The sequence below is a fragment of the Tachyglossus aculeatus genome, chromosome 4 (assembly GCF_015852505.1).
Source record: "Tachyglossus aculeatus isolate mTacAcu1 chromosome 4, mTacAcu1.pri, whole genome shotgun sequence".
Taxonomy (NCBI): Eukaryota; Metazoa; Chordata; class Mammalia; order Monotremata; family Tachyglossidae; genus Tachyglossus; species Tachyglossus aculeatus.
In genome coordinates this window covers 124,533,335-124,547,530 of record NC_052069.1, presented here as the reverse complement: position 1 = coordinate 124,547,530, position 14,196 = coordinate 124,533,335, and the positions used below count along the sequence as shown (strand labels likewise).

General features: G+C 48.7%; 1 protein-coding gene across 1 annotated transcript in view; it reads left to right on the top strand.

The window, feature by feature from the left end:
- FKBP15 (FKBP prolyl isomerase family member 15) overlaps window positions 1–12,444 on the top strand; it is a 54,002-nt gene extending 41,558 nt beyond the window's left edge. Inside the window, exons 23-30 of the mRNA XM_038744747.1 lie at window positions 1,240–1,395; window positions 2,067–2,219; window positions 3,706–3,789; window positions 4,728–4,853; window positions 7,461–7,568; window positions 7,848–8,554; window positions 8,820–8,916; window positions 11,221–12,444. Coding sequence (XP_038600675.1) covers window positions 1,240–1,395; window positions 2,067–2,219; window positions 3,706–3,789; window positions 4,728–4,853; window positions 7,461–7,568; window positions 7,848–8,554; window positions 8,820–8,916; window positions 11,221–11,298 — 1,509 coding nt within the window. The 3' untranslated portion in view covers window positions 11,299–12,444. The remainder of the gene's footprint in view (window positions 1–1,239; window positions 1,396–2,066; window positions 2,220–3,705; window positions 3,790–4,727; window positions 4,854–7,460; window positions 7,569–7,847; window positions 8,555–8,819; window positions 8,917–11,220) is intronic.
- The last annotated feature ends 1,752 nt before the right edge of the window (window positions 12,445–14,196 follow it).

The window sequence follows — 14,196 nt, the reverse complement described above, 5'->3', positions numbered from 1 at the left end:
CCCCAAAACACTTACGTACATATCCTTATACTTGGTTGCTTCCGTTAACTGTGATTTACTTTAATACAGTCTCCCCAACTACATGATGAACTCCCTGAGGGTAGGGATCATGTCTACTTACTCTTTACTCTTTAAATTCCATTGATTGTTCTGTCTTAAGGTCTTTGCATACAGGAAGTGCTCCATAAATACCAGTGGTTGATTGCTAGACATGATCCCTGCCCACAGACACCATACAGCCTAATTGGGGAGTTAGACACATACTTAAACTGCAAATAGGAAGAAGAAGGAAGAGGGGCCTAGTACATGAGTTTGTTCCTTCATTCATATTTGAGTACTTACTGTATGCAGAGCACTGTAATAAGCACTTGGGAGAATGTAATACAAGAGTAAAGAGACACATTCCCTTTCCACAGCGAGTTTACAGTCTAGAGTTGGGGAGGCAGGCCTTAATATAAACGAATAAATTACAGATATGTACACAAGTGCTTTGGTGCAGGGAGAGGGGAACAATCGGTTATTCTTAAGTAATTGGGTTGGCTGGTGGGGATGCTCCTGTCCCAGCCCCTGTTGTCTATGGGGTCACCAGCAGCCGCAGTGCAACCTCTCCCATTTTACTCCTCTCTGAGGCCCTAGGCTGTGTGTCCATTGGCTGGCTGGTCACCTCCCCTCCACACTCCTAAAGCCTGCTCACTTGTAAATGCCATCCCTGCTGCTCTAATCTCTTTTTAAATTTTTTTTAATGGTATTTATTGGGACTGTACTAAGCACAGGGGTATATATAAGGTTTGACACAGTCCATGGACCACATGGAGCTCACAGGCTTAATACCAACTTAACAGATGAGGTAGCAGAGGCCCAGAGAGGTGAAGTAACTTGCCCAAGATCCCACAGCAGACAAATCGCAGAGCTGGGATTAAAACCCAGAGCCTTCTGACTTTCAGGCTTATACTCTATCCAGTAGGCTACACTGCTTCACCCTAATGATCTTGGTTACCCATCTCTGTTTCACTTTCTACTTTATTATGTTCCCCTAAGATGCAGCAATCAGAGCTGCTCGCCATATTCCAGAAGGGGGATGGAAATACCGGAATTTTACATAGTCGCCAAACTGGGCAATTGCATTTCAATCTTTTTAAACACCAGCCTCCCCCTACACCTTCTCTGCCAGACCCTGATCCCATTGAAACTATGGCCTTTTCATCTTTAGTGAGACAAGGCTCTCCTCTTCTTCCTTAGAACCTCGCAGACAGGAAAAAGAAATCAGCTCAGGACCGATGCCAGGCGGAAGAGGAGATGGACGAGATTCGCAAGTCTCACCAGGAGGAGTTAGACAAACTTCGTCAGCTCCTGAAAAAAGCTCGAGTCTCAACTGACCAAGCCGCTGCAGAACAGGTAGGAGGGAATGGGAGGTTGCAGGCCAGCAGAGTTCGTCCCCTCAAGGTGTCAGAGTCACTGTCTGCAGTCAGCCTGGACACATGAAAGGGCACTCAGTCCTCAAGAAGGACTAAAGACCTGGGAGAGCAGAAGAGTTGAGGAGGTAAATAAATAAATAAATGATGGTATTTGTTAAGCGCTTACTATGTGCCGAGCACTGTTCTAAGCGCTAGTGTAGATACAAGGTAATCGGGTTGTCCCACCTGGGGCTCACAGTTTTAATCCCTATTTTACAGATGAAGGAACTGAGGCACAGAGAAGTAAAGTGGCTTGCCCAAGGTCACACAGCAGACAAGTGGCGGAGGCGGGATTAGAACCCACGTCCTCTGACTCCCAAGCCCTTGCTCTTTCCACTAAGCCACGCTGCTTCTCCGTAGTGGAATACTTTTTGGCCTCAGACCTCTTGCTTCCTCTCAGGGATTGGGCTAAAGCATCTGCAGTGGAGTAAGAAGGGTCTCGAGCGTAGAGCTATGAAGGAGAAAGATAAACCTCTCTGAGATTGACAAAAGATGGGGTGAGGACTCATTGCGTCACTGAGAGACTAGATGGGCATAGACTATCGTCTTGTGCAGCGTGCAAGGAGGTCCCCCAGCTTTGGGCTGATGTCTGTCGTTTCTTTGGTGGGCCAGTTGTCCCAAGCGCAGGCTGAGCTCGCATCCCAGTGGGAAGCCAAGTGCGAGCGCCTGGTGGCCTCGGTCAAAGAACAGCACCTGCAGCAGTACCAGGAGGCATGCGAGCAGAGAGATGCCAACCAACAGAAGCTCATTCACCTGCAGGAAAAGGTACACTCCCCGTCCCAGGCCAAGGGCCTGGATATAGCGGATACCCCAGGCTGAAGCGACAGACATTATCCTGATCTCATAAATGGGTTATAAAGAAATCTAGTAACCTCTGAGAATGTATATAGCCAACAAATTTGACATTATCTTTTGTCTTTAATGAGCTTTGGCTAGCGCTGTCATTTTTATTGGAATCCTTTCTTGGCTTCGATATGATTTCTTCTGGGTAAGAAGTCAGTATTCTGTTTCCAATACCGGGAATACGATGCTTGGAAGTGTGGCTAATTTATTTGGGCCCATTCTAATTTATATAATTAATTAAATTCTCATTCTAGAGAAGAGAGGAGACGCTTGCTAAGCAGAATGGTTAGCTGGTGACCCAGTAATACCTTTGGCTTCTAACGTGTTCTCAATAATCAATCAATCAGTCGTATTTATTGAGCGCTTACTGTGTGCAGAGCACTGTACTAAGCGCTTGGGAAGTACAAGTTGGCAACATATACAGTCCCTACCCAACAGTGGGCTCACAGTCTAAAAGGGGGATAATGATTAAAGAGCAAGGTTGGGACTTTGAAGAAGAGTTTTCCTTGGAGACTGAAGGTCAGCCAACTTCAGAGTCACCAACTGTCTGTGAAGCCTGAAACTAGATTTCTAGGCAGCCAACCCACTGGAGTAGTAGAGGAGGCAGGCAAAGAGAAGGGAGCTGTGGTTTCTAGGCAGTTGGTTTCTAGACAAGTTTGAGTTGCCCCCCATACCCTTCTCTCTCCGCTTCTGGGTTCGCATGCCTTGTGGAATTCTGTCCCCGTTTGCCAGGAACTTGGCATTACCTAGCCGTAGGCCAAATAAATACCTTAATGGATGCCCAATTACCACCTTACATTTTGCAAAATTATATCAGGTAGTCGGTATTTTTTCTCTCTGCCATTATAGAAATTCTGCTCATCAGACGGCAACCCTAGTCGTGGGAACTCTGGGCCATGTGGGAACTGAGCTGCCCCCTCAATCCATCAGTCGTATTTATTGAGCGCTTACTACATGCAGAGCATCGTATTTATTGAGCACTTACTACATGCGGAGCACTATACAAGCACTTGGGAGAGTACAATACAACAGAATTAGCAGACATGTTGCTGGCACATAGCGAGCCTACAGTCTAGAGTGGGAGACAGACATGAATATAATAACAATAAGAATAATAATAATAATTTTGGTATTTGTTAAGTGCTTACTATGTGCCATGCATCACTTCTCCTGTGGGATTGCAGCCCATTTCCTCTGCAGTATCCCTCAGGATAATGCATAAGATTGTTGTCTGGGTAAATTGTGGGGTACAATTATTGCTTTACCAGCCCAGTTTGGATACGTGAGGCAGAGGACTGCTAACTTTAAGACCAGGAGAATTCATTGCCCTGGATAGTTTGGATCAGCGAGCGTTTCTTCTCAGAATGTTTGGTATCAGTATTGTTGCATTTTTGCTGTTTTGTTCCAGCTCTCCTCCCTAAAACAGACTCAGGGTGTGGATGAGAAGAAACTGTTTGAATTACAGGAGCAAGCAGAGCAGATGGAGGAAAAGGTAAATGTTCCTTGGGCTAGGCAGAGCTGCCCCTTGAAGTCCAGCATGGGTTTACTTGCCCATCCTTAACCTTAGGGCTGTTCCCAAGCGGAAGCAGCAAGGCCTAGTGGATGGAGCATGGGCCTGGGAATCAGAAGGACCTGGGTTCTAATCCTGGGTCCACTACTTGTCTGTTGTGTGACCTTAGGCAAGTCACTTCACTTCTCTGGGCTTCAGTTACCTCATCTGTAAAATGAAGATTAAGGCTGTGAGCCCCATGTGGGACATGGATGGTGTCCAACTTGATTAGCTTGTATCTATCCCAGCGCTTAGTGTAGTGTCTGGAGCATGGTAAGTGCTTAATAAAAAAAATTATTTTAAAATCCTCATGAGACTTTTCACCCAGGAAAGTTGTTTAGAAGACAGAATGCAAGACAGAGGAGCTTTACAGTGCCACTCTCTGCAAGGGGAATGAATGGGTATTGATGACAATTGTAAGTGTTGAAGGCATCCCTAGCAGACAGTTGTGACTGGTTTATAACCGTCTTGCTCTGATGCCTGAGAGCTATCCTTGAGAAGAAGCTCTGATAATACACTGCAGCCTAATTAAGAAAATATTGTTTGACTTAAGAGCATGGCATTTGAAAAAAATGGTCGTCCCCCTGCTCTGCCTCATTCTTCTAATAATAAAAATAATAAAAATAGTATTGATCTGAACCTTGTGGGTTTAAATTTTGTGGTTTCCTGGCTCCTTGCATTTTGAAAGACCAATTCGTCACTGCATTGCCAAACTGACTCTTCCAAAACTCCTCGTAGTTTGAATTGACTCTGACAAAGTCCGGTCACAGCTGGACCTACAGCACTGATATCAGCGGGTACAATCGCCATTCCTCTGGTTTCTCCTTGACCCTGGGGATCCATGTACAAGGGGCCATTTGCACCTCCTGTTCCCTTTGCAGTGTGCGGCCCTGCAGGCTCAAACATCTGCCCTGAAGGCACACTATGAGCAGCGCATCCAGGAATTGGAGGAGCAGAAGGCCCGAGGACCTGGCAATAGCGCTGTGGACCCAACCCCTACAGAGAAGGTGAGAGGACAACACAGCCCGAAGTGGGAGTGGGGCAGGAGTTTCTGCATCAACCCAGAAGAGAGGGTGCAGATCATTTGTGTTGTCATTGGTACCACTGTATCACAATCTTCATGGGTAGTGGCCATCCTCCTCTCTTGCCCCCACCCCGAGAGAATGCTGAGCCATAAAGACTCAGGGCAGCTCAAACGAGAGGGGCCTGTGGGCATTCTGATGAATTCCCTAGGAACTTCCTGGTGAGAACCTCCAGCGTCAGTCCTATCAGTCTTATTTATTGAGCACTTACTGTGTGCAAAGCACTGTACTTAGTGCTTGGAAGAGTAAAATTTAACAATAAACAGACGCATTTCCTCCCCACAACCAGCTTACAGTCTAAAAGGAGAGGCAGATATTAGTATAAATACATAAATTAGAGATATGTGCAGTGGACCCCTCTCCACCTCTGCATCAAACAGAAACTCCTTGCCTTAGGCTTTTAAAGCACTCAATCATCTCGCCCCCTTCTACCTTACCTCCTTGATTTCCTACTACAACCCAGCCTGCGCACTTTGCTCTTCTAATGCCAACCTACTCTCTGTACCACAGTCTCATCTATCTCGCGGCTATCTCTCACTCACATCTTGCCTCTGGCCTGGAACTCCCTCCGTCTTCATATCCGACAAACAATCACTCTCTTCAAAACCTCATTAAAAGCACTTCTCCTCCAAGAGGCTTTGCCTGACTAAACCCTCATTTCCTCTTTTTCTACTCCCTTCTGCATTGCCCTTGCACTTGGGGAGCTCCCTTTATTTACCCCTCCCTCAGTCCCACAGCACCTAAGTACATATCTTTAATTTATTTAGTTATATTAATACCTGTATCCCCATCTAGATTGTGAGCGCATTGTGGGTAATCATTCAGTCAGTTAATTATATTAGTGCTTACTGTATGTAGAGCACTGTACTAAGCGCTTGGGAGAGTACAATATAACAGGCACATTCCCTGCCCACAATGAGCTTACAGTCTAGAGGCAGAAAACAAGTCTGTCAACTCTGCTATGTCGTACTCTCCCAAGTTTTTAATACAATACTCTGCACACAGTAAGCGCTCAATAAATATGATTGACTGATTGGGATGTAGCCATTTTGTCTGAATTGTAGGAACCATTTCATTTTACCATTGGTGATTTTGGAGCTTCCTATCCCAGGCACACCTGGAAAAGTGTGGGCTCTGAAAACTGCTATGTCTTCTGGCATCTGCTGTGGTGCCCCTAGAGCGCCTTGCTGCTTTCTAGGCCCCCCCATCTCTCCTCTACCACACTTATACCCCCAAGAGAAGAACGATTGTCTTGCAAGAAAAGATCAGAGGGAAGCAGGTGACAGCAGCCCATATTTGCCAGACCATATCCCCTCCACCCCGACCATGAGAGAGTCTGAGGTTACTGACCCTCACCCCAGCCTGTGTTGCCCAAGGCTGATCCCGCTGTTCCTGCTGGCCCTCTACCTTATCAAAGGGAAGGAAGGCTTTGACACGGTAGGTTTTCATGTGGCCCAGCTAGCCGATAGGCACTGCAACCGATTTATTTCTGTCTTTGGGAATACATTATGGGAATATGAACAGCAGGGCAGACACAGCGCAAACCTTGCTAACTATAGAGCCCTTCATGGGCCAGAAGTACAGCACACTGGTCTGTCCTGGCCCAGCCAAGCTGAGCCCAAAGAATGTGGGGCCTCTACCTACCCTGACATTCACGGATGCTTTTGCTCAGCTGACGGAGATGCATACGTCTCTCCTTTACTGCTGGGACTTTCACACATCTGAAGCATGTGTCTCTATGACAGATTGGCGGTGCCCCCACCCTATGTGTGCCAGTGACTGGTTGTTCTGATTCACGAAGTGGGGCCGTCCCTTGTGCCTGAGCCAAGCCTAAGCCCGATTCACATTCCTGAAACTTGCAGGTGGTGCCTGAGCAGGACAAGGCTCTGTGATGATCAGGGTGCTCAAATATTGGGTATCCCTTAAGTGCTTACTATGTGCCAAGCACTGTATTAATGCTAGGGTAGATACAAGATCAGCTGGTTAGGCACAATCCCTGTCCCACACAGGGCTCACAGTCTAACTAGGGGGAGGACAAGTATTGAAACCCCCCTTTTCAGATGAGGACACTAAGGCACAGGGAGTAACACGACTTGCCCAACCTTACCCAGCATGCAAGAGCCAGAGTCAGAATTAGAACCCAAGTCCTTCGACTCCCAGTCCTGGGCTATTTCCACTACTTCATGCTCCTTCTCACTAAATACAGTCTTGGAGAACAGCAGCTCTGGCCCCAAGCCCAGAGAAAACAGACTTGCCTCTGTATTTCTAAAACAAATACATTCCTTGCTCTACCCGCACCAAAACCCCGCAGTTTGTTTCCCTCTGGGCACCGAATCAGATCTTAAAGGCCAGTAGGGCTAGAGTTCAGGCAATGAGGAATGCTGGCTCACTTGGTTGTTTAGCTCTGAACTAGCTGTCCGGTTTTCCCTCTGCCACTAAGGGCCAGTTAGACAGTTTAGCTATCCAAACTCTGTGACAATGGGTTTTGGGGAGCCTTGATCGTATTTCTCCTCTTCCCTTCCCCTCCCCCAGGTAAAGAAGATCATGAATCAGGTGTTTCAGTCTCTGCGGGGGGAATTTGAATTGGAAGAATCCTACAGTGGCAGGACCATCTTGGGTGTTGTCATGAACACCATCAAGGTACGCCCGGCAACCGGTTGGGAGTAGGCAGCATTGGTTGAATTGTTTGGGGGACTTGGTGCTTTTTTCCTGGGTAGAGGCCCAAAGTATCGATTTGCTTGGGGTCTCAAGCCAGAATTGGCTTTATCTGGACACGTGTGGACATATTGTCTAGGAGGGGGCATCGCTGATTGGCCGGGTGAGCCTTCCAGTGTGAAGAGAACAGAGGAGCTTGAGCACAAAGTTCTGGCTTCCTGAAGGGCTCCCTTCAGTTAATCGATCCTCCTTTTCTGCCCTAAGATGGTGACGCTGCAGCTGTTGAATCAGCAGCCGCAGAGGGAGCGGGAGAGCAGCAGCGAAGAGGAAGAAGAGAAGCCACCCCAGGATGAAGGAGCCCCGAACCTTAGCCCTGAGCGTGGGGTGGAGGTGGCAGCCTGTCCAGAGCCTGCCAATGAGCCTCCTGTCTCTGCCAGCCAGAATGGGGTGCCGAGTGAGGAGGTGGTTCCCCGGGGCAGTGGGACCTCCGAAGCAGAGGAGGTCTTGGAAGGGGAGGAGGTCCCCCAGGAGTCAGTCTGCATCCCAAACCAGGTAGCCCTAGGTCCCCCAACCTCTCTTCCACCTAGACCACCCATACCTGAAGACCCTCTGGCGGTGGCAGTCCAACATGTGGAGAAGCTGGTATCCATCCAGCCGGCACCAAGCCAGGAGAATTCATCAGAAGATGTTTGGGGCAGGGTGGCCAGTCCAGGCCCCAAGCTGCAAGAGAGCGAAGCAGCCCGTAGTCCAAACAGCCCAGCGGCCCCCGGGAGGGTGGAGGGGGATCCTGTGACTGAGGCATCTGTGAGTCCCGGGGGAGAACCCCCACTGCCGCTCCTGAAAAGTGAAGACGTTGTCCGTGGTGTCAGAGCTGCTGCCTCCAAGCCAGAGATGGACGCTTCCTCCGACGCTGCGGAGCTTCCAGTGGGGTCTAAACCCAGCCAGGAGGAGGAGAAGCAGCAGAGCTCTGGGTGAGTCTTCCCTGGATTCGGGGGGCAGTGGTGTATCGGATATTTCTCAGGAAATTTGTTCCTCTGGGTTCTTTCTTCCCTGCAGGGTTGGCAGCACTCAGCCAGGCCCAACCCGTTTGCCTTAACTTCCTTTCAGCCCCAGTGTCCATTAGACACAAGCGACTACTGCCACCAGTGACCGGCCCCTGACCGAGGCTGGGGATGACCAGTTGGCTTTCTCCTCTTCAGAGTGAGGCCCAACCACTGATGAATCATTTTTTTCCAGTCTCTCAGGTGACGAAGGGGACAACATGTTCGCAGGGGGCACCCTGAAAACCCCCAGGCCGGCAGCAAGGCTCACCGATGAGGACGAAGACGAAGTGGTAAGGAATCACGGAACTCTTCCTCATCTCAGCCTTCCCACCTCCCCTGTGGAGTGCCGTTTTTGTGAGAGGAAGCTACAGTCTTGTCAGTCTGCTTACTGGGCCCTTTGTCCTGGATCGTGTAGGAGGAGCTAGGTTGGTAACTGAAAGGGGCAGCCCTGGCGAGACGGTGGCGGGCCCCACCCTCACTAGCCCGCAGCGGTGTTCCCCCGTTCTTAAGGCAATCAATCAGTCAACCAGTCGATCGTATTTTTTTGAGCGCTTATTTTGTTCAGAGCACCGTACTAAGTGCTTAGGAGGGTGCAGTATAACAGAGTTGGTAGACGCATTCCCTTCCCAATCTAGAAGGGGAGACGGACAGTAGTATATATACGTATATATAAATGTTACGGCTGTGTGCTAACTGCTGTGGGGCTGAGGGAGGGGTGAATACAGGGAGCAAATCCAAGTGAAAGAGTGACTCAATCACTTTGCTCCCTCCTACCTCACCGCACTGCTGTCCTATTACAATCAGCCCACACACTTCACTTCTCTAATCCAACCTACTCACTGTACCTCAATCTCATCTATCTAGCCGCTGACCTCTCTCCCACATCTTGCCTCTGGCCTGGAACGACCTCCCTCTTCATATCTGACAGACAATTACTCTGTCCACCTTCAAAGCCTTATTGGAGGCTCATCTCCAAGAGGCCTTCCCTAAGTCCTTGTTTCCTCTTTTCCCCCTCCCTTCTGCGTGGCCCTGATTTGCTCCCTTTATTCACCCGTCCCCTCAGCCCCGTAGCACTTTCATACATATCTGTAATTTATTTATGTTAATGCCTGTCTCCTTCTCGAGACTGTCAGCTCGTTGTGGGCAGGGAATGTGTCTACCAACTCTGTTATGTTGGAGGCTCCCAAGCGCTTAGTATAGTGCTCTGCACACAGTAAGCACTCATTAAATACAATTGATTGAGTGACTGACACAGAAGGGAATGGGAGATGGGGGAATGAGGGCGGCGCAGAACCGTTGAGCTCAGAAGCTCGGGGGAGCAACTCATCACCCCCAGCGGGTGCAGGAACAGAGGAACTGGCTGCCAGGTCAGGAAGGGTCACTAAAAATTTTCCATTTGGACAGAAGTGGGTTTAGAAATTGCAAAGCCCTAGGCCTTGCAGGGACACATTGCTCTTCCCAGCCTGGCGCATTCCAGCTGCTAAGACTGCCTCAGGGCTAAACATAGTCCTGAGAGAGAGAAATATAAAAACCCATGGACATCAGAGAGGAGTGCCACTCTTTGGGGTCTGTTCGGCTCCCTTCAGGCCCAGCCCCATGCCCAAGCTGTTTCTTGTCCATGAGGGGGGCAGAGTGGGTCAGGAGCTTTGTTCGGCAGGTTTGGCAATGGCTTTGGGCTCTGCAGCGTCTCAGCTCAGCTGGCTTCCCCCTGCTATGTGTAGCCCCCACTCCACCAGCAATTCCACACTGCTACAGATCATCTTCCTGAAGCGTCACTCGGCCCAGATCTCTCCTCTCCTTAAAACCTTCCACTGGCTTCTCTCCATATCCAAATAAAACTCCTCACAATTGGCTTCAAGGCATTCCACGACCAGGGCTCTTCTCCCTCGTGACTCTTGACTCTCCCTCCTCTTCCCCTTCACTTCACGCCATTTTCCCCAGCTTGGGACCCCTTTCTTCTCTCTCCCACAGCTCTCCCCACGTTCATATCCCTCCTAAAATCCCACCTTATCCAACAAGCTTTCTCCAATTAATTTCTCAGCACCCTGAGCCAAGTCATCCCCTCAACCAACTCTTGTACTTTTGCAAATGATAATAGTAGTAATTATGGTATTTATTAAGCACTTACTATGTGTCAAGCACTGTTATAAGAGCTGGGGTAGATACGTGATGATCAGGTTGTCCCATATGGGGCTCATAGTCTAAATAGGGGTGAGAATGGGTATCGAATCCCCATTTTACAGTTGAGGAAGCTGAGGCACAGAGAAGTTGTGAGTTGTCCAAGGTCACACAGCAGGCAAATGGAAAAGCAAATGAAAATAGAGAAATCTTTATTGATTGGTTATTAAAAGTGTTCATTTTAGAACAAGGTTTTCCTCTCTGGAACATACCCATGAGCCTGTCGGGCAAGGACTGGCTCATTTTAGACAACTCATTTAATGAATTGGTTCCCAATCCTCCCATGTGCATGCTGAAGACGAGGGCAGTAGTCTTGTGCCCAGACTCTCATGAGTTTTAAATGGCAGTGGTAAAAAGATATGGAGTTTAGCGCAAATGGAGTTACAGAAACTTATGGATCTTTTCTGTTTTGTCAGAGTCTAAAGGGACACCCACCCCCAGCACCTCTTTTTGGGGACGATGATGATGACGATGACCTTGACTGGCTGGGATGAAGATTTGGGAGAGAGTCATGGTGTCTCTGAGCTGGCCCTTCTTCTGCCTCTCTCCTCTTTGAGCATGGTTTGCACAGCCAGCCTTGGTTCTGGGCTGGCAACTGAGTCAGGGCCAAATCCCCCTTGAGCCCTCTGGGATCAAAGTCTCAAGGCTGCCCTGCTGAGCACTGGGAGTGCATTCACCCCAGAGCTTTCTGTTCTTCTAAGTTCCCCAGGAGTGGTGCTTGGCACCCCAAGTTTTCTGTGTATGTGGGTAAGTAGAAACTTCAAAAAAAGGAAAAAAATGGAGTTCTGGTCTTGAGCAGCCAATGCTGCCCAGAAAGTTTGCTCAATCCCTCCCCCGGGCATGGCAGGTAGGAAATGAGTACTCCAGAAGTCCCGTTGGCTCTCCACCACCCATCTCTGGTGGAGGTGCTCTTTCCTTTCCTCCCCGCTCTCAGGACACAAACACCTCGTGACGTCATCTGTAGCAGCCTCAGAGGTGAAGAGGAAGGAATCTGTTGTTTTGGACTTATTTTTGACCAACAGTGCCACCCCTCCAGCTGGACTGTGATCGGATGGACCTCTTCTCATCTCATGGTTGCCGACCTCTAGCAGGAGCAGGGCCCAGTAAGAATCTCTGCCCGCCCAAGTCCTGCTCTGCGTAGCACAAGCCAGGGGAGGAGAAGGTTTGAGATCTTGAGGGAACTGCCTCTCCTCCATGTTGACACATTCAGTGGCCTTTGTCGCCCAGCCCTTGGAGCCAGCTTCCGCTCATGCTAATCAGCTTATGATAATAATCAGACCAAGGCTCCTCCCTGCACTTCTGCTGAGCCCCCATTGTCTAACTTGACCTTACCCCTTGCCAGATCCAAGATTGAGGCCAAAAAGAGATTCCACTGAGAATCCTATTATCTAATCCACCCATCCTCCCCTCCCTAATCAGTGACCTTACCCCCAGGCAGCCAGCTCTTCTGGTGAGAGCCTCTCAGTGGAAATTGTGCTGTCTCTGTTTTGTGCTTCACCCACAACCACCCCTCTAGACTAGCAGTCCAGCGTGAGCCCTCCAGATAGATGTGTTTTCTCTGCCTTAAAGCTGACATGATTGTATGAAAATAGATACGTCAATGAACAAACCTGAAATAAAAGTTCAGCAATGGTTCTCAAGTCACCTGTCTGGCCCATGGAACACTCCAGAACTAACTAATTCTGGGCAGTTTGCCCCTTGGCCAGATCTAAAGGAAATGATGGGATTTAGAGTCCATCTTGGGCAGTCCACAAGTTTTAAATTGCCAGCAAACCAGTTAATCTTAAACCGGTCCGTTTACTTAGGGGTGGGTTGGTTAGGTGGGGGGGTTGCCCATTTTGTTTTAAAGACCCATTCATCAACTTTAGCTCTGCACTGAAGGCTCCATTTCCTTCTGACTTTCCCTGCAAACAACAGTTCTCCAAGAAAGGAGATGTTCTCCATGCCCAGGCCCCTGCCCAGTGTCAGTAAAGCCACACATTCAACCCCAGATGAGCAGAAGCCCGCCTGGGCAGCAGAAATTGTTCTTGGAAAAATCAGAACTTTCAGAGTTCGGCTCACCCGACGCCCTGTTCTTTCACCATTCCTCTGCCAAGGCCGTGCCCCAAGGTCTAGCAGGGACCAGTTCGCCCTGCCTTGAGGGTGCAGAATGGCTTCAGTCCCTCCGCTCTCCATCGCCTGACATATAGCAGAAGGGAGCTCAGCCCATACCACTGGTACTATACTGTGTCACTGCCTTAAACTGGTGGTTGCTGGGCAGTAGGGACAGGACTGTTTGTGAGTCATGCAGGCCTCAAACATAGTCCAGCCAAACCACCATACTGTATTTGATTTGGCTATGTCCCCCTCCCCACCACCACTTCTCTCTACTTGCCCTTTCCTGGATAAATTCTGCTTTCTGGCCATTTTTGGCTTTTTGCTTCTCGGCCATTTCAAATAGGGCTGGGAACTGTACAAAGTGAAACAGAGGTTAAGGCCTTTTAGACCTTTCAATCTGAAATGTCAGTGATGTTATAGAGATCACTATAGGCAAACATTGTTACACAGGTATTTACATGACCTTCAAATATTTTTTAGTCTGATGGAGATGGTGGTGTATGGTGAAGGTACAGGCTCTTAGAGCTTGGGTCAGTGACATCCACAGGTGATTTTGGTCATTTTAACTCCCTCTACTAAACCTATTATTGAAGCTGCTAAACAGAACAGAAAAACAGATTGGTATGTGGTTCACCTCTTCTTGCTCCACCTCCACTTGAGGTGCTGGGGTGGAATGACGAAAGGTGGGGCAGGAGAGGTGAAGGGCCTGGTAAGTAAGCCAGAGTGTGGATCGGTAGCCCTTGAATAATCAGAGTTGGGCCTTCCAACAAAATTAGAAAATGACTGTCTAGATGAAGTTACCAGCTTTTTTCCCCTCTCTAGTCACCCAGGTGTGAACAGAGTGGTCGTGGGCTCCTTCCCAGTCCTCCAGCCTCTGAAGGAGTCAGCAGAGCAGTTAACTACTTTTTCTGCTCTCCAGCTAATGCAATTAATAATTGTTGTATTTAAGTGCTTACTATAGTGCCAAGCGCTATACTAAGCACTGGAATAGATATGAGATAATCAGGTCAGGCACAGGGCTAACAGTCCAAGGGGCATGGGAGAACAGGTGTAAATCCCTATTTTTGCAGATAAGGAAACAGAGGCCCAGAGAAGTTAAGTGATGTACCCAAGGTTACATGGCAGAGCCAGGATTAGAATCTGCTTCCTCTGACCCCTAGGCCCGGCTCTTTCTTTCCCCCAACTTTTCCCTTTTCTCTGTCCCTGAATGCCACAAGTAGTGATAGAAAAGTGTTTTTTTTTTTAAAAAAAAGTGGCAGAAAACAAACTTTGTAATACCTGTACCTACACTTATC